At 40.5% G+C, this 21,986-nt stretch overlaps 2 protein-coding genes across 7 annotated transcripts; both read left to right on the top strand.

Annotated features, from left to right (window-relative positions):
- Positions 1-1,979: 1,979 nt before the first annotated feature.
- On the top strand, positions 1,980-12,886 carry LOC128440022 (von Willebrand factor A domain-containing protein 5A). 3 transcript variants are annotated; one of them, XM_053422594.1, is made up of 20 exons: positions 1,981-2,104; positions 2,552-2,634; positions 2,921-3,123; positions 3,846-4,068; positions 4,686-4,852; positions 4,943-5,057; positions 5,158-5,333; positions 5,422-5,510; positions 5,618-5,762; positions 6,404-6,483; positions 6,564-6,678; positions 7,067-7,225; positions 7,320-7,423; positions 7,838-8,058; positions 9,917-9,958; positions 10,519-10,564; positions 10,655-10,671; positions 11,262-11,416; positions 11,698-11,821; positions 11,929-12,886. In XM_053422594.1, the coding sequence occupies exons 2-20, from the start codon at positions 2,589-2,591 to the stop codon at positions 12,000-12,002; spliced, it is 2,301 nt and encodes a 766-aa protein (XP_053278569.1). In that variant the 5' UTR covers positions 1,981-2,104; positions 2,552-2,588; the 3' UTR covers positions 12,003-12,886. The 3 variants fall into 3 exon arrangements, with proteins under 3 accessions (XP_053278568.1, XP_053278569.1, XP_053278570.1); XM_053422593.1 differs by having other exon boundaries at positions 1,980-2,104; positions 10,519-10,671; XM_053422595.1 differs by lacking the exons at positions 10,519-10,564; positions 10,655-10,671.
- A 1,989-nt stretch (positions 12,887-14,875) lies between these two features.
- Positions 14,876-21,284, top strand: LOC128440023 (von Willebrand factor A domain-containing protein 5A). 4 transcript variants are annotated; one of them, XM_053422599.1, is made up of 12 exons: positions 14,876-14,960; positions 15,041-15,155; positions 15,505-15,638; positions 15,734-15,837; positions 16,179-16,552; positions 17,570-17,673; positions 18,194-18,258; positions 18,506-18,565; positions 19,144-19,173; positions 19,968-20,137; positions 20,853-20,975; positions 21,071-21,284. In XM_053422599.1, exons 7-12 carry the CDS (start codon positions 18,243-18,245, stop codon positions 21,125-21,127), a joined length of 456 nt encoding a protein of 151 aa, XP_053278574.1. In that variant the 5' UTR covers positions 14,876-14,960; positions 15,041-15,155; positions 15,505-15,638; positions 15,734-15,837; positions 16,179-16,552; positions 17,570-17,673; positions 18,194-18,242; the 3' UTR covers positions 21,128-21,284. The 4 variants fall into 4 exon arrangements, with proteins under 4 accessions (XP_053278574.1, XP_053278571.1, XP_053278573.1 ...); XM_053422596.1 differs by having other exon boundaries at positions 18,194-18,396; XM_053422598.1 differs by lacking the exon at positions 19,144-19,173 and having other exon boundaries at positions 18,194-18,396.
- Positions 21,285-21,986: the final 702 nt, after the last annotated feature.

Genomic DNA, 21,986 nt, shown 5'->3' with positions numbered 1-21,986 from the left:
TAAGGTAGTAAAATGGTAAATTACAATAATGTAATAAAGAGTGTGCATTTATATTGTTTTACTTTTTAAATAATGTTTTCTGTTAAAAATGCAACTACAAACATTTCCACAAAATTGCACATACAATCTAAGAAGTTACACAAATTAAAAGCGCTCTCACCTCAGTTCATCTGGTCAGACTCCTTCTCTTTAGACTTTGCTCAGATGTGCATTTTGCAGAGACGTCTCCGTTACAGTGCACAGGAACGCCGCACATGTAGATTTATATAACCTGTGAGCAGAAGGAGCTGTGTCTGCTATCACAGCTTTCTAGTTTGTGTATTAAAATGATGTTATCTCAACATTTGTCCGTCCTTGGGGTCTCATCTCAGGCCGGCTCCTCAGTAAGAAAAATAACATCCAAGTTAAGAATGGAAGAAGCATGAGGGTCTGGTTGACACTGCGCGGTCTTGGGTGTGTTTCCTATTGAGGGGGGCACACCGTGAGACAGAAGACGTCCCGTCATAGCTCCCTTACAGCCTCTTGCCCCTCCTTACCCCCCATTATTGCATGGTGCATTGATTTACCACAAAAGGGCTGCATACATTATCAGCCAGGGTGTTTGACTCAGGCCTACCCCAACCCCCCCATGCCCTTTCTGTGTCCATCACTCTTGCTTTTATAATGACACCAAAAAAAAACTGCTGCTTTTCATAACTGCTAACACCACAGCCCCTTCCTCACTACCTAGTTACCCACTCTTTTAATGGCAATGCAAAGAAGGGCATTAGTTGCCAGCCAACGCAGAGGACAGTGTTGAACTTTGTGGGTTTGAATGTGGTGAAATGAACTGAGCATTCTCAAGCTTTGGTTTCTGTTGTTTCTGAGCTTTGGCTGTTTCTCAACGACATTCGAGATAATCAAATTTTCCAGAGCAGAAATAATACACAAGAAGTAAGTTACATTGAGGTAGTTGTTGTGAACCAGGACACCTACAGAACCAGGAAAGACGAGTAAAAACATTTGGACATTGTGCGATGTATGTTACACCCCCCACATATTTCCAGAAAGAGAAGCAAGAGATTTCACTATTTTTTACTGAACCTCTTCAGTTAACTGGAAGAAGGTGGGCGGTGAGGTTTTTGCAGGTTTCCTGTTCACTTGCAGAAAATCCTCACAGGCCAGTGTAACCATCACCAGGTTTACAGTAACAACCACTTCTTTTCACTTGTTCGAATTGAATGCACAGACTATCCATAATTCTAAATTAAAAATTAAGCTGTAAAAATGTAGAAGATTTTCACATGAGGTCAAGTTCAGTCAACTTAGGCATTTTATTAATTTGTCATGGTTAAGGTTAGAGATAAGGTTTTGGTTAGGCTTCACACAGTGAATGGAAGTCAATACAAAGTCCTAATAAGGAAGACACGGCCTAGTCTGGTCTGGGAGGGACACATTTGTTACAATCTTTGGAATGTGATGTGGTTGTGGTGCATATATGAACTTTTATAGTTCTCAAAGCTCTTATTAAATCCTTGATGTAAAATAAATTGTTGGCCACTGATATCGGCTCACTTCAGTCATGTAGGGTAGCCCTGAGAGCTCAAACTAAAGTGTCCCAGCAATGTTCAACACGTTATTGCCCCTGGAAACACTGATGTTTTGTGAGAATGTGGCTGAGTCACAAGTATTTGGCTGTGTCACGAATACCTGGCTGTGTTGCAATGATGATTCCTCCATTAACTTGTTTTCTCTGGGCCACGGTAGTGATGAGCTCAATACTGATATCTGATATAATTGAATGAAGTCTATAAACCAAAAGAAAGTCTCTATCATGTGTTCCAGGGCCTGCTCTTTGAGATATATGTGTGTGTGTGAGTCCCAGGAGAGTGTTAACCCTTGGATGTGTCTAGGTGTGTGTGTGTGTGTGTGTGTGTGTGTGTGTGTGTGTGTGTGTGTGTGTGTGTGTGTGTGTGTTCAGTAAGGGAAATTCCATCTGTCACATGTTCACTCCGTCTGACAGTATGTAGTGGGTGTGTCTTTGTTTTGATAGCTATATTCAAGCAGCATTCTTCCGTGTTTTACTGTGGCCACCGACTGCACAGGATACAAGGTCTCTGTAAAGGTAGGCATCTGGTTCAGTTTTTACAAGTTAAATATAATAGTCTTTATTGACTGTCTATAGCCTACTGTACTTATAGGTCAGGATGTTACGTACAGTGTAGTAAACCCACTGTATGATGTACTTCAGGTGTATTATACACCAGGTGAACAGTGCCACCTTTACACAGGACAGTGTCATACTGACTCTCAAAACACACTTTAGTGTTCCATCATGTCTGCCTACATACACAAGTACTTATGTAAATTACAGGTTGCTGTTGTGAGTCTTTTTTATTTAGTTATTCTACTTCTATGGTGAGTAAGGTGGAGAACCCCAATCAGAAAGCCCAACTTGTTATATCATTTATAATCATTTCATATGATGCCAAAAGCAAAACATTTTTTCGACTGTATCTTAACTGTATCTTGTTGTCTGTCTGTTACTCTTGCAACATTTCATTTTATACAGGAATAACTACCTTGATTGTGTTACGTTCTGAACTGACATGATGGTGAACTGCTGTGGTCTACTTAATACCAACAATGAGCCAGGTACACAGCTTTCATACAACACAACTCATATTTACTTTATGTTTTAGTTCCCCAGGAAATGGGGAAGTAAAGCAAATGGGGAAGTAAAACACAAACGGTCAATGCAAGTGTGTGCTTTGGGGCTTGAGGGTGGCAGAAAAAGGTCTTTTCAAACTTTTTGAATCTTTAAACATGACAGTATAATATACAGTTTAATGCTTTAGGGAATCCGGCAATTCAGGAAGCTTAACTTTGTGTCACATAACAATATTGTTTTCTGGTCAAGTTCACTGTGTTTCTCGCTCAGTTCCCCTGAAGAGCATTGAGGTGGAGCTGGAGGTGAGGGACCATGTGGCGACAGTGGTCTCCACTCTGAACTACGAGAACAAGGAGGACAAACCTCTGGAGGCTGTTTTCGTCTTCCCTCTGCCTGGAGACGCTGCTGTCTGTCACTTCAGTGCTCAGATTGGACAGACACAGATTGTAGCTGAGGTGAAGGAGAAACAGAAGGTGAGCTGGACAGTGATGTCTCACTCAGTGTGATGAATCCTAAAGAACCAGTAAAACAGTGAGTGTAGCTCACGTGTGTTGTGTCTGTGTCTTAGTGATGTGTCATTCGTGAACGATTCGTTCATTTTGAACGAGTCCTTACAAGAGTAACGAGTCCTCTCAAAGAGAGATTTGTTCATTTTCTTGTGGCCGCGCATCGAGACTGTTGCATAGGCTGATGCAGGTAACGTGAAAAAGGATCCAAAGACTCGTATCCGGCAGATGAACGAATCATTGATCCCAAGACTCTGTTAGCAAATGAACGAATCGTTGATCCGAAGACACGGTCAGGAGGTGAACGATTCGTTCATCTGCCGGGTACGAGTCTTTGGATCATTTTCCATGTGACCTGCATAGGCTCAGAAGACGAAACAGAAAGGATTTGTTGACCTCGTTCACTTTCGCGTGACTAGGTTTAGTAAGACGTAAATGATATTCGTTCACAAGTATTAATTACAGGTTTCGTTATTTTAACTTTTTTGTACTTTACTTGGAGTTCAGTGCAGCGTAATTGTTTGCCGTGATAATTAAATGCTAGTGTGACAATAAATGACCATTTCAAAACATCCAAACTGTCATGATACATTATTTTAATGCAGGAATGCAATTCATTTTACTGAACGAGATTCAAAGAACCGAGTCGGTGAAATGATCCGAACTTCCCATCACTACTGTGTCTTCAGGCTCGTGAGGAGTATGATGATGCGCTGAGCTCCGGTCAGCAGGCCTTCCTGTTGGAGGAGAGCGAGCAGAGTCCAGATATATTCACTCTGAGTGTGGGCAGTCTGCCTCCAGGAGAGAGCGCCTCCATCAGGCTGGAGTACGTCATTGAGCTGGCTGTGCAGGCGGATGACGGGCTGAGGTTTTGTCTGCCTGCTGTGCTCAACCCTCGCTATGAACCTCAGGGTAGGAAACCCAGCCAGCACTTTGAACCCTTTAAACATCATCACACTAAACCTGGGATTTACTGCAACAGTTATATTTTTCCATGTGACATGGTTGTCTGCATTAATGCAAATGGCCTGTATTTACAGAGCTCTATTCCAGTCTTTCCAACCACTAAATGCGTTGTTTAGCATAAGTTGCATTCACCCATTCATGCACTCAGCAACTCTTTAGGCAAACCGTTCATGCTATTTGGGCTTTAGTATATTGCATAAGGACACAGTGGAATGCATAATGGAGGAGCCAGGAATCGAACCACCAACCTTCTCTACCTCCTCAGCCACAGCTTCCCCAGTAGAACTATAAAAGAGGCCTGATATAGTGTAGTGTGTGGCTCTGTGTTTTTACATAACTTGGGATTTGGTTAAATGGACTCAAACCCTTCATCCACCTCTCATCTACATAGTGGTGAGTAGATAATAAGTGAAACTAAATTTTTCTGAGAACTATCCCTTTAATGGCTATACATGTCCATCCTCAAATAGCCACCAGCATCTTGTTATAGTTTGCCCAGTGCCTATTACTGAGGTTTTTGCTTAAATGTAATGCAATGATATTTTGATCATTTCTAACTTAAGGTTCTGAAGGTGCTGGTGTGCAGGTGACCTCTGTTCCAGCCTCTCTGGTTCCCTACAGTCTGTCGTTTTCTGTCCGAGTGTCGTCTCCTCGTCCAATCTCCAAAGTGGAGTCCAGCTGCTCTCTGGAGCCTCTCCAGTACGTCAACACAGAGCAGACCCAGGCCACGGTAGGTAGACTGCTCACATGTCCGCTGTGTGTGGTTGTTCCTCATCACTGAGAGATACAAATATAACTGAGTGTGCTTTGTGAACTGCAGGTCAAGTTGGCTGCAGGACACAAGTTTGACACAGATGTTGAGCTGCTGATTTATTACAGAGATGCTCACAAGCCCACTGCTGTGGTGGAGGCAGGACAGGAGTCTGCCAAACCAGGTGAGTGAAAACGAGTCAGGTTGTTACTTTGCACAATTGTAAAGTCGATCATCTTCTTAGTCCAACTGAGTTACACGTGTTGGAATAAATGATGTTTCAGGGAGTCTGATGGGCGATCCAGTCCTGATGCTGAGCCTGTACCCTGAGTTCCCCCAGTCTGTGATGTCTTCACTCGCCTCACGTGGAGAGTTTGTGCTCCTACTGGATCGATCTGGGAGTATGGGTTGTCCAACGAGTAATGGCAAGCAGCAAGAAACTCGAATTGCCAGTGCCAGGGTATTCAGCGAGTGTAAACTCTTTCATTAAACTTTTCATAGTGTCTCACACACAGTTACCTTCACCATCTTGTTTCTGCTTCCCTCAGGATACTCTACTGCTCCTGTTGAAGAGCTTACCAATGGGCTGCTACTTCAACATCTACAGTTTCGGCTCCAGCTTTGAACACATCTTCCCGTAAGTCACTCCCTCAAGTCCATTCAACATATCTCATCCTGTCCTTGTTGTTAATGCTTGTTTGTGAATGTGTGTTTACATGTGTTCATGTACGTGTTTGATCGCAGAAAGAGTGTGGAGTACAGTGAAAAGAACCTAGAAGAGGCTCTGAAGAAAGTCGAATCGATGCAGGCAAATCTGGGAGGAACAAAGATTCTCAAGCCCCTCACACATATTTTAAGCCAGACCTGCATTTCTAATCAACCTAGACAAGTAACTCTCTCACACGTACACACACACAAACACACCAACGAATGAAAAAAATGTCAAACGTATAAATGAAAAGGCTATTTCTGTATTTCTATGTTTGTTCCAGCCTATACTGGAACACTCAAGACAGATGTTGTAGATCTGATGATCACACTGTTTTAACCAATCCGTCTGTAAACTGAGTTAACCCCGCCCTAATAATTATCATTTAGACAAATAAATATTGATTTGTTTTTATAAATGTAGAAATACATCAATAAATAAATGTTTAAGTAAATCAATTCACTTCTTCAGAAATACAGAAATTGCCTTTTCATCACAAACAGTATTATATAATCATTATTTTTTGGTAAATTTGTTGTCCTTCATTGTGTTTAGGATGCATGTCATCAACATAGCGTAAGACTATAGCATACCATCAGAACAGGATTCCCAATATTTTATTAAATGGCACATACAAATCTGAACCAACCGGACTGTGTGTTTGATGCTCATACTTATGATCATTGTATTTGACTCCGCCCTAAAAAACAGTTGTGTTACTACAGAGGCATCTTAACAGTGCTCTCATAGAACTACTTAAATGACTCAGCATGTTACTGGGTGTGCTGGTATGTAACTCCTCTGTACACTCTCCACCTCAGGTTTTTGTCTTCACTGACGGAGAAGTGTCAAACACCAAAGAAGTGATCAATCTGGTTAAGAAGAATTCAGGTTCCCACAGGTGAATCCACAGAGTCCTGCTCACAGTGTGTCCCATGTTGTAATGCAGTCTGTGTTAAACACTTAACTACTGTGTTGTAGGTGTTTCTCTTTTGGGATCGGGGAAGGGGCCAGCTCTGCTCTTATCAATGGGTTAGCCAAGGAAGGAGGAGGTCATGCTCAGTTCATCACAGGGGCTGATAGGATGCAACCTAAAGTAAGAAAGACATTGAACATGGCAAACTGTTGCGTTACACACTGCTTAAACAACTCAATACAAATCATGGCTTCAGTAAGGTCAGGACGTGATGTATTAATCAGCACATCAACACTGGTGTAGGTCCTTATCACCAAAAGCTCTCCTGACATCTTTGTATATGTTGCTCTGCTTTTTCATCCCAAATTATGTGTTTTCTTTAATTTATGTATCTGTCAACCCAATAGCTTGCGGTGAATCCTGCAGAGGATCTTCTGTTGTCTGTTGACTTTTTCTAGGGGACTGGGAGAACCGTAGAATATCTGGAGGATCTCTGGAGTTCAGCGAATGTCTGAAAGCAGCTTCAGTTTCTGTTCCTACTTTTGAAAAACTCTATTTTCCCCATCAGGTGATGCAGTCGCTGAGATTTGCTCTGCAGCCAGCTGTGGTGGACATCTCAGTCACATGGGATTTACCAACAGGAGTGTCTGTGACTGTTCTTTCGCCACCAATCACAGCCCTTTTCCAGGGTCAAAGGTCACTGATTTATGCCCAACTCACCGGACAGGTGGGTGCAGCACACTCCTAACATGAAATACTAAATAAAAAAAATGTATAAGTGGAAACATCATGTATTATATTCAATTCTTTATATAATTCAGAGTTCAGAGGCAGCAGAAGGCTGTGTGATGGTGAAGTACAGCCTGGCAGGTCATCTCTCTCAGAACCAGCTTCACTTCTCTCTCAAACCTCCAGAGGACAATGGGTAAAACGTTTAAGTTTAATCATTAATATAGAATAAACTAACTCGAATAATTAGAAATTGCAGCAAGCTTTACAAAACCGGATTGTTTTTAATACAAGAAAAATGCAGTGTTACATTTACTGATAGACACACAAACAAAAATACTTGTTAGTGTTATTCATCTAGGAATTTGATTTGTTTCATCCCAGTGAGCGACACATTTCTATCAATAAAGATGCTTATTTATCTTACCATAGGAATCAAACTCTTAATATTAGAGTAATACAATCTCGAGTTGATGTTCACCACTGGCTTTTTGTAGCTCATTAGTGTAGCAGTAATGATATAACTGTCATGTATATATACGGAGTAGTAATCTGATGTTTTTAGACCTCATAAGATGTTTTAGTTCTGTGTTCACTCTCCTGTATGCAGACTAACAGTCCACAGGTTGGGTGCTCGGACTCTGATCCGCTCCCTAGAGACAGAGGAGAAAGAACACAGAGGACAGCAAGATGGAGGAGTGAAGGAGAAGGTGGTGCAGCTCAGTGTCCAATCAGGAGTGAGCAGCTCCTCCACGGCCTTCATTGCCGTCAACAAAGGCAATGGCGAGCCGATTACAGGACCTCTAGTGCGGAGACCTGTTCCAACACCTGGTAAGCAAATAGCAAAGGACGAACAGATACCAAGAGTCTGAAGATCCAAGAGCTTTTGAACACCTCTGCCTACTATGCTGTTTCACATAACATCTCCATCCTTCTGTGGTGGAGCCCATGTAGGTTGAACTTGTTCTCGCACATCCCCTGCCATTGGTTTGTGATTTTTCCATCCTTGTATCACTGTCGGTAGTTTCTAACCACCGCTGACTGGCTCCCCCCACACACTGTGACCCCTCAAGCCTCAGGTAGCTTGAACCAGTCGTCTGGTCATTACAAATTTGGTGCTGGCCACAGTCTCTCAGGTTTTTGATACCTGCCTATTTCTCCTGCATCCAACATACTGACTATAAGACCTGACTGTTCTCTCCCTGTGACTGTATCCCTGTCATGACCTGTTGTTGTGATTCATTTGCTTGATCTGTGAGTGGTCATAATGTTTTGGCTCATTGGCTCTTTCACAGAGACTTAAAGAGAAAAAAATAAGAACAGGCAAAGTAAATTGAACATATTGTGTGCAAAAGGAACGTTTACACCCAAGCGAGAGGTTGAACACCATGGAGGAAAAATAAATGATATGTTGGATAGGCAATGTTGGTGGTAATGACGGATGTCGGAGGAAGGCTTCTGATTGGCCAACTGAAGGAAGATGACCCAGAATCCTTAGTTGAGGTTGTGTAAAGGTGGTGTGTGTCACTCATTGATCTAGTAGTGAACTGACGGCTGAATGAGAAGTGAGAACATGCTCAACTTTGATCGCTTACAGGTGGTTGGTTCAAGGTGTGTGATTGGATGAAAGGAGAGAATCAATATGTGGACTCTCAAGATAGCAGGAACTGTGCATGTGACCTCTGAGGCATGTGGTAACAGTCTTCTATTCTCAACTTCCACTAAGTGTCACTACTCCTAATATACAACTTAGGGATGGGCATTCGATTAAATTGTCTTTATCGATCGTCGGCAGAACTAATGTTCGATTTTCGATTAATCATTAATATTTTTATATAAAAATTCACTATTTATAGGCTATATTAAAATGCAGTGAAAACATAAAAAGCACAGCGTGTTTCCTCATTGAGATCTGTATTAGAATGAAAATAACTCTTGTAGCAGTTAAACGGGATCCGTTCACTGGTTACACTTGAAAATATGCACTGCTGTATTCTTAAACCCCGATGAGAGAGCAGCTGGCCGACGGAGAGAGACCATCTAGCCGCTGAGAGCTAGCTGGATTTGACGGTTCTCGACCTCTCAGTCCGGTTGTTGTCACGCCCTCACTCCCGGAACCCCTCAACCGGACCCAGGTCTGTCCGGGTTCCCTTCCCCGTGGACTGAGGGTCCGTGTGCGGACATGAAGCCGAACAGTGGAGGCTAGCTCCGGGCTTCTTCCTTAGCTGCTAAAATCCTTACTGTGCTGCGTTCAGGGCAACTCGGATATTCCGACCTCCTGCCACATAACGAAATCCAGTTTTTTCGTCGATGAAAAAATAATGTCATCGACGAAATTCTTAATGATCAATAATCGATCGTCGATTAGGTATGCCCATCCCTAATACAATTAACTCTTATTGGTTTTAATTTGTACATAAGAACTACATTTCCAACTGTGCTCAGTGTGTTTGTATGTCCGCATTTGCTGATATGTTCATATGCCGACGTATTTTTATATGTATGTAAATAGATGCAATTATTATATTATGTTATATTGAATATATTTGAACAACTTGACTATTTTAAGTATTCATTAAGTTGTTATTGTGAGTTATAAATGAGCTCAGAAACCAGTAGTTTCCTCACTATTTATTGTTCACTAATTATCATGCTGTTCACTTAACCTCAAACTTCTTATTTCTCACAGCTCTCATGCAGCGACAGGGAAGTAATTTCAGGGAGATAACACGTAAGTACCACACACATTGAAATTTTTATTACAGTAAATTGATGTAAAGCTTGTATTGCTGCTTGTCTCTTCACTCTCATAAACATAGTATCTCGGGAACACTGAGAAAATAAAGTCAAATTAGCTACAAAGGTTCACTTGGACTAAAAGACCTGATTAGAATTTGATGGTCAAAAATTGTTTTGGCCATAACAATTGGCGAGGTGGTAGTTCTATTTTTATATATATAGATATATGTCTGACAGACACTTGGATGACACCACAGGAGCAGAATGGAGGCACGTTACGATTTCTCATTTGTTTTATTACATCTAAAGAAGATGTCACTCGTGACTTCAATTGAATTGGATTTGGTTGCAACAAAGTTTACCCCTCAGACTCCAGTGTTTTGTGGACTCAAACACTTCACTCACCCTTCCATCGTCATAGTGATGACTAGATAATGAGTGATTTTTCATTTTCTGCGCAATATCCCTTTAAAGAGCTATACCATTATGCTGGGTGAGATCACAAACCATTACCAGTGGATTTATTCTCACACTACTCTGCTCTCCCATCAGTTTGTGCAATGCCACTAATGCCAGAAGTAGAGTCTGGCAGCGTGTTTATGAACAAGAAGCTCAAAAGTATGTGGAGACAAAAAACATCTCCGAAGGAAATGATAGTTTCCAAGGGACTACATGAGATGTCCCTCGCCATGTGTGATTCCACTTGTAAGTAGACCACTGCACACACCTGCCAAACATCCATTTATGATACTATTTGTTCATATTTACTCTTTTTCTTGAAAGACACCTTCATCAGACTGTATCCCTGTAGTAGCCTCTAGTGAGTAGACTAATGCCCCTTGTAGTCTTTTGTGGGCCTTTTTGATCAGACAGAAACATGTGAATCATTACAGCAAGGGGGTTATGTCTTCTTCTGGATTTCTACAGACATTATAGTAAGAGGCCAGGTGGGGAAGTCCACAGAAACTATGGAGCCTCTCACTTGGACATTTGCGTTCACATATACACCTCCTCTGGTGAAAATACGGAGGATCTGCAGAGTTCAGTGCATGTGAGGGCTGGGGAATGACCTAAGGAAGAACATGTTCAATTTTGGTGCCGATACAGATCATGGAGTGGATCCAAAAATACTTTTTCACTTTCATTAACATTAAGAGGCGTTTTTCAACACTTTCGCTAATTTTTCAGAGAGTAATTCATGGATCTTGATGGAAAAAAATCATATGAAAACCTCAATTATTAAGTGATGTAGCTATGGGATGAATGGATAGATATTCTTATACTCCTTTCTTCAGTCTCAATTCAGGATCATTCAAAGCAGCCACCCAGAGACCCTTTGCTGCAGCTGGTCTCCCTGCAGAAGGCGTCTGGCTGCTGGCTGCTTGATCCGGCTCTGGCTGCTGCTGTGGGAAAGACCAACGAGGAGGTGGAGAACACAAAGCCTTCAGCTGTGAGTTACTGTCAAAAATAATAACACAAATTAAGAATGATTTCTTGTTTTAAAATAATGCAGTGATATTATATTGTGACCACCCGTCTGCAAAGAGACATTTAACTTTATACATCTGAATCTCTTATCATGATGTTGCATTAAGTTGTTCAGAAACAGCCTGATGGTCTCTGATGGCCTTATTTTCCCATTTGAAACTCTCATGTATGTTTGATCTTTTGGTTTTTCTCTCTTCTGTTGTACCTTTTCTGTATGATTTTCTTTTTGATTTGCTGAAATAGGTGAACCAGGAAGTGTGGGCCACCATTCTTGCTCTGATCTGGCTTCATGGCTTCCAGATGGATGCTAAGCCAGAGTGGGAGCTTCTGGCTATGAAGGCTGTGTCCTGGCTCCGTGCTCAGAATGGTAACAATCACAATATTAAGAGCTGATAGGTTGTTTTTAACAATGTATACCAGATAACATCAGCTTCTGATGATTTGTATTGTGTTTTTCTTTGTATTTTTTTCCAGTACCATCAGAGGGCATGGAAGCTGGAAACACACTGTTGGGTTGCCATGTGCAGAAAGACGCCATGGGGCTCTGAGGATTTTGTATCTTATAGGTGCCCATTTTAGAGCATTTATTTTGTCTCAACATTAAAGTCCTGCTTATATCATGTTTACCATTTTCATTTGATGCTATGTTTCACGTGAATGTAGCTGAGGGGTAGGGTGGTTGTCCTCCAAACAGAAGGTCGGTAGTCCAATCCTCAATCTTCTCCATCTGCATGCCAAAGTGTCCTTGGGCAAGATACTGAACCCCTCAAATGGCCCCTCGTAGATGTTGATGCACGAATTGTAAATCGCTTTGGATAAAAGCGTCAGCTAAATTTAATGTAATGAATGTTACCCCTGCCATGGAGGTTATGTTTTCACTCCTGTCTGTTGGTTTGTTTGTTTGTAAGCATATTGTGCAATAACTACTGGAAATATTTCAACAAAACTTGGCAGAAGCATGTTGAAGAACCCATTAAATGTTGGTGTGAATCCAGAATCCAAATTGCGCTTGAAGGATAATAAAGATTTTTTTTTGACAACTTCAGTTAATCACAAGCTGCACAAACCAAACAAGAGCAGCAGTAATTTAAATTCATTTAAATTAAATTAAATAAATAAAAAATGTTTTTAAACAAACAAACTGCCCCCGCAATTCCTGCGCAGGATGATGTTCGCCGCAGGATGGTGTGCGTCACACGCTGATGTGATGATGTGCGCCGCAGAATGTGCGCCGCAGGAGATGTACAGTGCCTTGCATAAGTATTCACCCCCTTTGGACTTTTCTACATTTTGTCATGGTATAACCACAGATTAAAATTTATTTCATCGTGAGTTTATGTAATGGACCAACACAAAATAGTGCATCATTTGGAAGTGGGGGGAAATATTACATGGATTTCACAATTATTTACAAATAAAAATCTGAAAAGTGTTGAGTGCATATGTATTCACCCCCTTTCACATTTGCAAGTCACATAATTAGTAAATAGGGTCCACCTGTCTGCAATTTAATCTCAGTATAAATACACCTGTTCTGTGACGGACTCAGAGTTTGTTGGAGATCATTACTGAACAAACAGCATCATGAAGACCAAGGAGCTCACCAAACAGGTCAGGGATAAAGTTGTGGAGAAATATGAAGCAGGGTTAGGTTATAAAAAAATATCCAGAGCTTTGAACATCTCTCTGAGCACCATAAAATCCATCATAAGAAAATGGAAAGAATATGGCACAACCGCAAACCTACCAAGAGGAGGCCGTCCACCCAAACTGAAGAGTCGGACAATGAGAAAATTAATCAGAGAAGCAACCAGGAGGCCCATGGTTACTCTGGAGGAGTTGCAGAGATCCACAGCTGAGGTGGGAGAATCTGTCCACAGGACAACTATTAGTCGTCTACTCCACAAATCTGGCCTTTATGGAAGAGTGGCAAGAAGAAAGCCATTGTTGAAAGGTATCCATAAAAAATCCCGTTTGGAGTTTGCCAGAAGCCATGTGGGAGACACAGCAAACATGTGGAAGAAGGTGCTCTGGTCAGATGAGACCAAAATTGAACTTTTTGGCCTCAATGCAAAACGCTATGTGTGGCGAAAACCCAACACTGCCCATCACCCTGAGCACACCATCCCAACAGTGAAACGTGGTGGTGGTAGCATCATGCTGTGGGGATGCTTCTCTTCAGCAGGTACAGGGAAACTGGTCAGAATAGAGGGAAAGATGGATGGAGCCAAATACAGGGAAATCCTTGAAGAAAATCTGATGCAGTCTGCAAAAGACTTGAGACTGGGGCGGAGGTTTATCTTCCTGCAGGACAATGACCCTAAACATACAGCCAGAGCTACAAAGGAATGGTTTGGATTAAAGAATGTTAATGTCTTAAAATGGCCCAGTCAAAGCCCAGACCTCAATCCAATAGAGAATCTATGGCAAGACTTGAAGATTGCGGTTCACAGACGGTCTCCATCCAATCTGACTGAGCTTCATCTTTTTTGCCAAGAAGAATGGACAAACCTTTCCATCTCTAGATGTGCAAAGCTGGTAGAGACATACCCCAAAAGACTTGCAGCTGTAATTGCAGCGAAAGGGGGTTCTACCAAGTATTGACACAGGGGGGTGAAGACTTATGCACCCAACAGATGTCAACTTTTTTGTTCTCATTATTGTTTGCGTCACAATAAAATTTATTTTGCACCTCCAAAGTACTATGCATTTTTTGTTGATCAAACGGGAAAAAGTTTATTTAAGTCTATTTGAATTCCAGTTAGTAACAGTACATAATGGGAAAAAGTCCAAGGGGGGTGAATACTTATGCAAGGCACTGTATTTGAACAACTAGAAGCTCGGCTAAATGCACATAAGCAACTCAACTGGTGGTCCCTACTTACTTTGCCCTGCCTCACTCTGTTAGAATAAAATGTGGCACAGATCATGTTCAGATGCTGTGCTATGGATTACTCGAGTTTTTGGGCTACAACTGCATAGGGTTAGCCCTAACCCTAACCCTATTTCATAGAGAATACTCACTCTAAAACTTTAAAACTTTGTCAGGCAGAAATGATATCTATCATTTTACGATGCCATTAAACGTTAGCATCGTTCAGTCGTGCAAGAGTGACATGTTTGCAGTGATACTGGATAGTATCACTGACCTATTCAGAGAAATCATTGGAATTCAAACTATAGATTAGTTTTAAATCGCCTGTATTTATATAGCACTTATCTTAGTATTATTACACTACAGTTCTTCTCGCACACATTCATACAGTGCATCTATGTGCATCTATGTCCAAGAACAGTCGTGAGCATGTTGCAATGGTGTGTGTGAAACTCATAGTTACCACACCTTTCTCATTATTCTTAATTAGCTGGATGACATGTTACTGGGTGTGCTGGTATGTAACTCTTGTGTAACTCCCCCCCCCCCAGCTATTTGTCTTCACTGACGGAGAAGTGTCTAACACCAAAGAAGTGATCGATCTGGTGAAGAAGAATTCAGGTTCCCACAGGTGAAACCACAGAGTCCTGCTCACAGTGTGTCCCATGTTGTAATGCAGTCTGTGTTAAACACTTAACTACTGTTTTGTAGGTGTTTCTCTTTTGGGATCGGGGAAGGGGCCAGCTCTGCTCTTATCAATGGGTTAGCCAAGGAAGGAGGAGGTCACGCTCAGTTCATCACAGGGGCTGATAGGATACAACCTAAAGTAAGACAGACATTGAACATGGCAAACTGTTGCGTTACACACTGCTTAAACAACTCAATACAAATCATGGCTTCAGTAAGGTCAGGACATGATGCATTAATCAGCACATCAACACTGGTGTCGGTCCTTATCACCAAAAGCTCTCCTGACATTTTTGTATGTGTTGATTGTCATCAACAGTCCCAATAGCTCACGTTGAATCCTGCATAGGATCTTCTGTTGTCTGCAGACTTTTTCTAGGGGACTGGGAGAACCGTAGAATATCTGGAGGATCTCTGAAGTTCAGCGAATGTGTGAAAGCAGCTTCAGTTTCTGTTCCTACTTTTGAAAACTGTATTTTCCCCATCAGGTGATGCAGTCGCTGAGATTTGCTCTGCAGCCAGCTGTGGTGGACATCTCAGTCACATGGGATTTACCAACAGGAGTGTCTGTGACCCTTTCCAGGGTCAAAGGTCACTGATTTATGCCCAGCTCACCGGACAGGTGGGTGCAGCACACTCCTAACATGAAATACTAAATAAAAAAAATTTTATAAGTGGAAACACCATGAATTATATTCAATTCTTTATATAATTCAGAGTTCAGAGGCAGCAGAAGGCTGTGTGACGGTGAAGTACAGCCTGGCAGGTCATCTCTCTCAGAACCAGCTTCACTTCTCTCTCAAACCTCCAGAGGACAATGGGTATAACGTTTGAGTTTAATCATTAATATAGAATAAACTAACTTGAATAATTAGAAATTGCAGCAAGCTGTACAAAACAGGATTGTTTTTAATACAAGAAAAATGCAAATGGAAGGAGGAGGTCATGATCAGTTCCTCACAGGAACTGTCAGGATGCAACCTGAAGTAAGAAATTATTGTTGATATTAAAAATAGATAATAATATTAAATCATGGATAGTCGTATAAATCGTATAAAAAGGTTGCTGAGATTCGCTCTGCATCCAACAATGGAGGACATCGCAGTCACATGGGATTTACCAGAAGGAATGTCATTCACTGTTCTCTCTCCACCAATCACAGTTATTTTCCTGGGTCAGAGGTCACTGATTTACTGAACAGGTAAGAGCAGCATCATCTCTTCTCACTGTAATTCCTATTTAACATCTGAGATTGAATTTGTTAAAGTGAACAAATTCCTTGACTGAATTCCTTTTCAATCAGGTATGTAACTTTGGCTACTAGGGGTCTCTTATATACAGAATAAAAAGACCCTGGGGTGCATTCAGAAAGTACATATAATCTTCTATCTATCCCAACCACTTTTCCTTGACCCTGATGGAATACATCATGAGTTCAGGGATAGATGTAAAGGAGAAGCCGTATGGAGTTAGGAGAAGAGAACCATGGTGCAGAGAAAATCCATCTCTACTTCCACTCTGCGTTTATAACAGAAGGTACGCAAAAAATGTACAGTACTCTGTGCTAGAGGCTGTGCCCTGAGAGTTCTAAAAAGTCACGTGCCCAAAATAGAAATACAGGTCCTGAGAAAATATGTTTTCACCTTTTACAGAGGTAACTATTAATTATTACCTAAAGGAAATAACAATACAACAGATTTAAACACATGGAATAATACAAGGAATATACATGGATCAAATCTTTTGGGGGTGTTTTTCACAACCAGGGGGTTAAATTACTTTTACATTTGTGTTTGGTTGTAATGATGATATTGTGAACTTTAAGCTCAATATGTTTGTGGTTGACTGGATGTGACATTGTGGGGCTGCATTTTCTCCTTTACTTTCATGGGGATGGTCCGATGTTTCCAATGCCGAAGGAGATAAGTGAGGAAGCATTGACGCTTCTTTACTTATCCTTTAAAGAATTTGAAAACTAAAATTATGGCGGCCACTTGGTTTGTCAGTTAGGAAGGTGCCTGAGCAAACAGATTGTTGAATCACGCACCTATTTTTATCATTTTTGGGAAGTAGTGTGAGATCATGGGAGATGTTCTCTTCACCACCATTGTCCATAATCTTCTTCTTCATAACCTTTGCATCATCTCTTAATAGGGAGAATTCAGGTACTGAATGGCCAGCACAAGGCCACTTGGATTAATACAAACTGTGTAAGGAAGAAACAGCTGACTGGCTAACCTGCTATCAGAGTTTTTTTTACTTTTTCATACATTGTTTACCCCAGAAGTAGCAGCAGAGAGGGACTACTGCTTCATAGCCATGGGTGAAACAAATTTGACGCAATTAAAAGGCGACCATAATAAAACGCGCCATTATACTGAAACAAATTGGGGGATTCTCTGGTTTTTAAATTTGCTGGAAACATTTTGGATAATGCAACTACAAAAGTCAGCAAAATATTTAAAGTAGGTAGTTTTAGACATGATAAATTAAGAATTGTTACATATTATATATTTTATGAACATGGTTTCTACCACTGTGATGTTTTCTCAGAGCTCAGAGGCAGCAGAGTGCTGTGTGACGTTGAAGTACAGCCTCGCAGGAAATGACTCTGAGTACCAGCTCCTCTTCACTCTCACACCTGCAGAGGTCACCGGGTAAGAAGTCATACGAAATGGAGAGCGTCCCATTGGACACAGTTTGATCATGGACCTTCCCAGATTAAGGAGATATTTATCTCATTATGTAGAGATGTCCCAAACAATTGACTGACAGCATTGGCCTTGCAAGGTCCACACTAGGTGGCATTATGAACCATGTTCAACCAATGACATTTTATGAATTTTATAGTAAATGAGATATAAAAATCACCATTCATGTGTTTCATCACAGCAGTCATATCGTTTAGTTTACAGTTCAAAAACACAATTACGTGTGCCGCATATCTTTAATAACAAATTGTGAATGACCTGGTGAAGAAGTTTGTATTATCTGGAAGTGTTGAAAGAAACTTACTGATGTTGTTGTGATATTGACCCACTTGCATGTTTAAATCTGAACTGATTTATAAATCTTTGCTGCACTGACCTATAATATGATTGGTTAGATGAATCTAGTTGGCATTCTTTTAAATGTAAGATAAGGTTTCCCGTGTTCACTCCTGTCTCCAATCTGCAGATTAACAGTCCACAGGTTGGGTGCTCGGACTGTGACTCGGTCCCTGGAGATGGAGGAGGAAAATGGTGAGGAACAAGAGAAGGTGGTTGACCTCAGTGTCCAATCAGGAGTGAGCAGTTCATACACTGCCTTCATTGTTGTCAACGAAGACAATGGCGAGCCGATTAGAGGACCTCTGTTGTGCAGACCTATCCCAACAACTGGTGACTGACTTTCAGAATGAATTTGTAACCCACTGATTTTACTTTACTTTTTTTTGTTATTAGCTTCTAACTTCCACCTGTGGTTTAATGTGCACTATTTTCCTCTAAGATGTCTATCTCAAAGGTGGTGTGCTGGATTTCTCTGGGGATGATTCATGGAGCAGCATAGGTAATATGTAGTAAAAGTTGAATTTTGATTTAAACACAGTTTGTATATTTAAAATTATGACAAAAACACATTTGTAACGCAACAGAACAGTTCAATTCTCTTGTAAGAATATTTATGCCTATGATTCTGCACTGGCAATAGCCAGTGGCCGGAAGCATTATGTTTTCAGGTTGTCTGTTTCTTGTGAAGCCAACATCTCAAGAATGACTCGAGAAAATCATTTCACATTTAGCACAAATGTTCACTTAGATTTATGGATGAACTGTTTAGATGTGGGTGGTCAAAGGTCAAGTTCAAGGTCACAGTGACCTCTTCCGGGTGTGGATTTTTTTTTTCTGTAGACTGAAACTACACTGGTTGACAGAGGCACACAACAACAGGAGAGTCATTGTCATACATTAGTTATGCATGTGAAGTGTGCATGATTTATTTCGGTTGGGGTGTTTCCTAAACATGACAGTGGGCAGTAAAACACTTTCGGCTTGTTGGCACTGAGTACTTAAATAAAAAATAATAATAAATAAAAAATGAAAATGTAAAGATTTCAACTTACCCAGCTTTTCTCTCAACACTTTCAGGAAAGTCTGTGAAGAAGAAAGTCAAATCTGGTAAAGGTTTTCCCCTTTTCTAGATGATTTGTAGTGATGTCAAAACGCATCTTTAAGGTCACTGTAATTCTTCACTATGTAAAGAGTGATGTGCAAAATTATGAAATGACGATTCTTAACAAATCAAACTGAACAGAATTGTGTTGCTTCTGCTCAAAGTACTAATCAAATACATTTGAAAAGCAGAAATCTCTTCATTCAGCTGCTGTGGGTTTTTGAGGCAGTTGTCAAAAAATACAAGCAGCTAAAAAAACTCTGCTGGGAGAGCTAATCCCCCCATAATAAACACATTCATGACATTAAATCTTAAAATGATAATACCAGGAGCTTTGTAAGTAAGGAGGGGGCTGGGGATGTTCTTGGTCTGAGTGCATCAGCCCAGTGAGTGGAAGTGTCCTGTTATAAAGGCTGTTACTCACACTTTGATGATAAACCATTTTCACAGATGATATTTGCCGGATATTTCATTAGAGCTGAGTCATTGTCAAAGAAAGTTGTTCGATCTGTGTTTTTCCTGTTAATGTGTGTCAAAATGTAAAGGGATCTTAGTTGTATGTTCTGCTCATGATATTGAACTATATCTGTCAAAGCTCCTACGGATTTAAAAAGAAATACAGTACCTTCAATCTCACAGCATTTATTTGTGTGTCTGTCTGGAATCCATGTGTTGTATGCATCCACTTCAAGGCTGGAGGTTTTACACTTTTTATGTGACTGAACAATACAGTCCCTACAATTCCTATAATCCCACATCTGTACACCAACTCAAAGATCGTTTTGTTTTATCTCATCAGAAACCTTTCCATGCAGTGATGCTAGCATTGAGCCGAAGGAGCCACCCAGAGACCCTTTGCTGCAGCTGGTCTCCCTGCAGAAGGCGTCTGGCTGCTGGCTGCTTGATCCGGCTCTGGCTGCTGCTGTGGGAAAGACCATCGAGGAGGTGGAGAACACAAAGCCTCCATCGGTGGGTTGCAGTCACATTTGAAGGTGCAACAAGTTATTAAGACATATTTAATGCTACCAGAGATCAGTAAGGGCTCAGCACAAGAAAAGAGGAAGTATGCATCCTTACGGCATCTTGTGACATCCTGGTAAGAAAAATGTAAACAGAAATGTACGCAGAGAGGTTCTTACTCTCCGCAAAAAATAAGTGTGTGTGCAAAATCCAATGCAAATGTTTGTGAGTGTGAGTGTTTGTGAATCAGAATCATTCTAAATGGCCGGGCGCATGTCCACTCTCTGTAATTATGCTGCCACGCCTCTATTTCTCCTTATATGGACATCCATTTGTGATGAAGCGTGCAGTGTGCTGCACAGAGAACGGCCATTCGATATTTGGCCGGTACTGATAATAAATAGCAATAAAGGTCAGTCTAAGATATGTAATGAAAATGTACATTTTGAGTACAGTAGAGTACATTATAAAAATCTTACTACTACTGCTTCTACTAAAAATAATAATAATACAAGTATGATAAGAAAAATAGAAAACTGCTACAACAAAAGTTGTGTAATGGTTTTTACATACACTGTTCTGTATAATACCATACAATAGATATTCTATGTATTGTGTGTATATTTCAGTCCGTCCTTAACAGAGAGAATGGTAGAATGGTTAAAGTAAAGACACTCATACTGTTGGCCTCAACATTATCATGTTTCTCATTTTTGTTAATTAGGTGAACCAGGAAGTGTGGGCCACCATTCTGGCTCTGCTCTGGCTTCATGGTTTCAAGCTGCATGCCAAGCAAAAGTGGGAGCTTCTGGCTATGAAGGCTGTGTCTGGCTCCGTGCTCAGAATGGTAGTCAATAATATCTTGTTTATAAAAATGTGTAAAGGTCACAATCAACTTTTGGTCTATACTCAGTTTTCTACTGTGCGTTTTTTCTTTTTCAGCACCATGTGAAGCTGAGTGTGTGGAAGCTGGAAACACACTGTTGGGTTTTGTGGTAGAGAAAGACGTCTTGGGGCTCTGAGGTTAAAATTGAACTGGCTTTTCTTCACTTTGCACTGTAGAAGGACTGATATATGCCTTATTATTCTTGCTGTATTTGCACTGCTCTTCATCTGCTGCAACACAGTCATATTAAATTTACATTTTATATGAAAACGTTTTTTTAAAGCCTTTTCTAATGTTTTAATCATAAGCTGTTCTCACTTAAACCAATTAAACTTGGATCTCTGGAAAAAGTTAAAAAAAATGAACAGCTTAGTCGTGCAGAGCTGTCAATAGCACGTTTCACTTTTCTTCAAGCACTGTACCCTAATAATATAAACTGTACTGTCACAAACAACACATACAACAGATTGTAAAAATGGGTAAGTACCAAATTGTTGTTCTTTTTTTATAATTTTTTTTCAGCTATAGCCTCTAATCCAAATTGAAACACACTTCCAGTTTATAGTGCACAACATTCACATGCCACCATTTATTTTGAAATCTACATGAGTCTAAACTTTATGTACTGTATAGTGCCTGAACAAAAAAAGTCATGTCTTTCACATTTAGTCACTATTTATAACATTTGTTAGTAATGATGTACCATCACAGTGATATAATAATGAATATTATTAAGACCTTAATTTACCCCTTCATGCTAATAAGGTTTATTTATGTATAGCACCTTTCAAAACACAAGTTAAGAATAAAGAATTGAGGGCAGAAGAACTGAAAGCTATATGAAGATCACACAATATTGGAGGAGAAATACAGTTTAAGAATAAAAATGTCACTGATGATAAATTTGTGAAAACTAAATAAAGTAAAACATTATAAAATGATTCAAAAAGTCATCTCAGATTTAGAAAGTAA

The sequence above is a fragment of the Pleuronectes platessa genome, chromosome 5 (assembly GCF_947347685.1).
Source record: "Pleuronectes platessa chromosome 5, fPlePla1.1, whole genome shotgun sequence".
Taxonomy (NCBI): Eukaryota; Metazoa; Chordata; class Actinopteri; order Pleuronectiformes; family Pleuronectidae; genus Pleuronectes; species Pleuronectes platessa.
The sequence above is the reverse complement of the archived record's forward strand: the minus strand, read 5'-3'. Positions and strand labels throughout refer to the sequence as shown.

Coding starts and splice junctions, on each gene's coding strand:
- LOC128440022 (XM_053422593.1), top strand. CDS start 2,589: ATGATGGTGAACTGCTGTGGTCTACTTAATACCAACAATGAGCCAG. Junction 4,069..4,685: donor CCCTCGCTATGAACCTCAGG/GTAGGAAACCCA, acceptor TTCTAACTTAAG/GTTCTGAAGGTGCTGGTGTG. Junction 11,417..11,697: donor AGAACACAAAGCCTTCAGCT/GTGAGTTACTGT, acceptor TTGCTGAAATAG/GTGAACCAGGAAGTGTGGGC.
- LOC128440023 (XM_053422596.1), top strand. CDS start 18,243: ATGGAGGAGGAAAATGGTGAGGAACAAGAGAAGGTGGTTGACCTCAGT. Junction 18,566..19,143: donor TGATTCATGGAGCAGCATAG/GTAATATGTAGT, acceptor CAACACTTTCAG/GAAAGTCTGTGAAGAAGAAA. Junction 19,174..19,967: donor GAAGAAGAAAGTCAAATCTG/GTAAAGGTTTTC, acceptor TTATCTCATCAG/AAACCTTTCCATGCAGTGAT.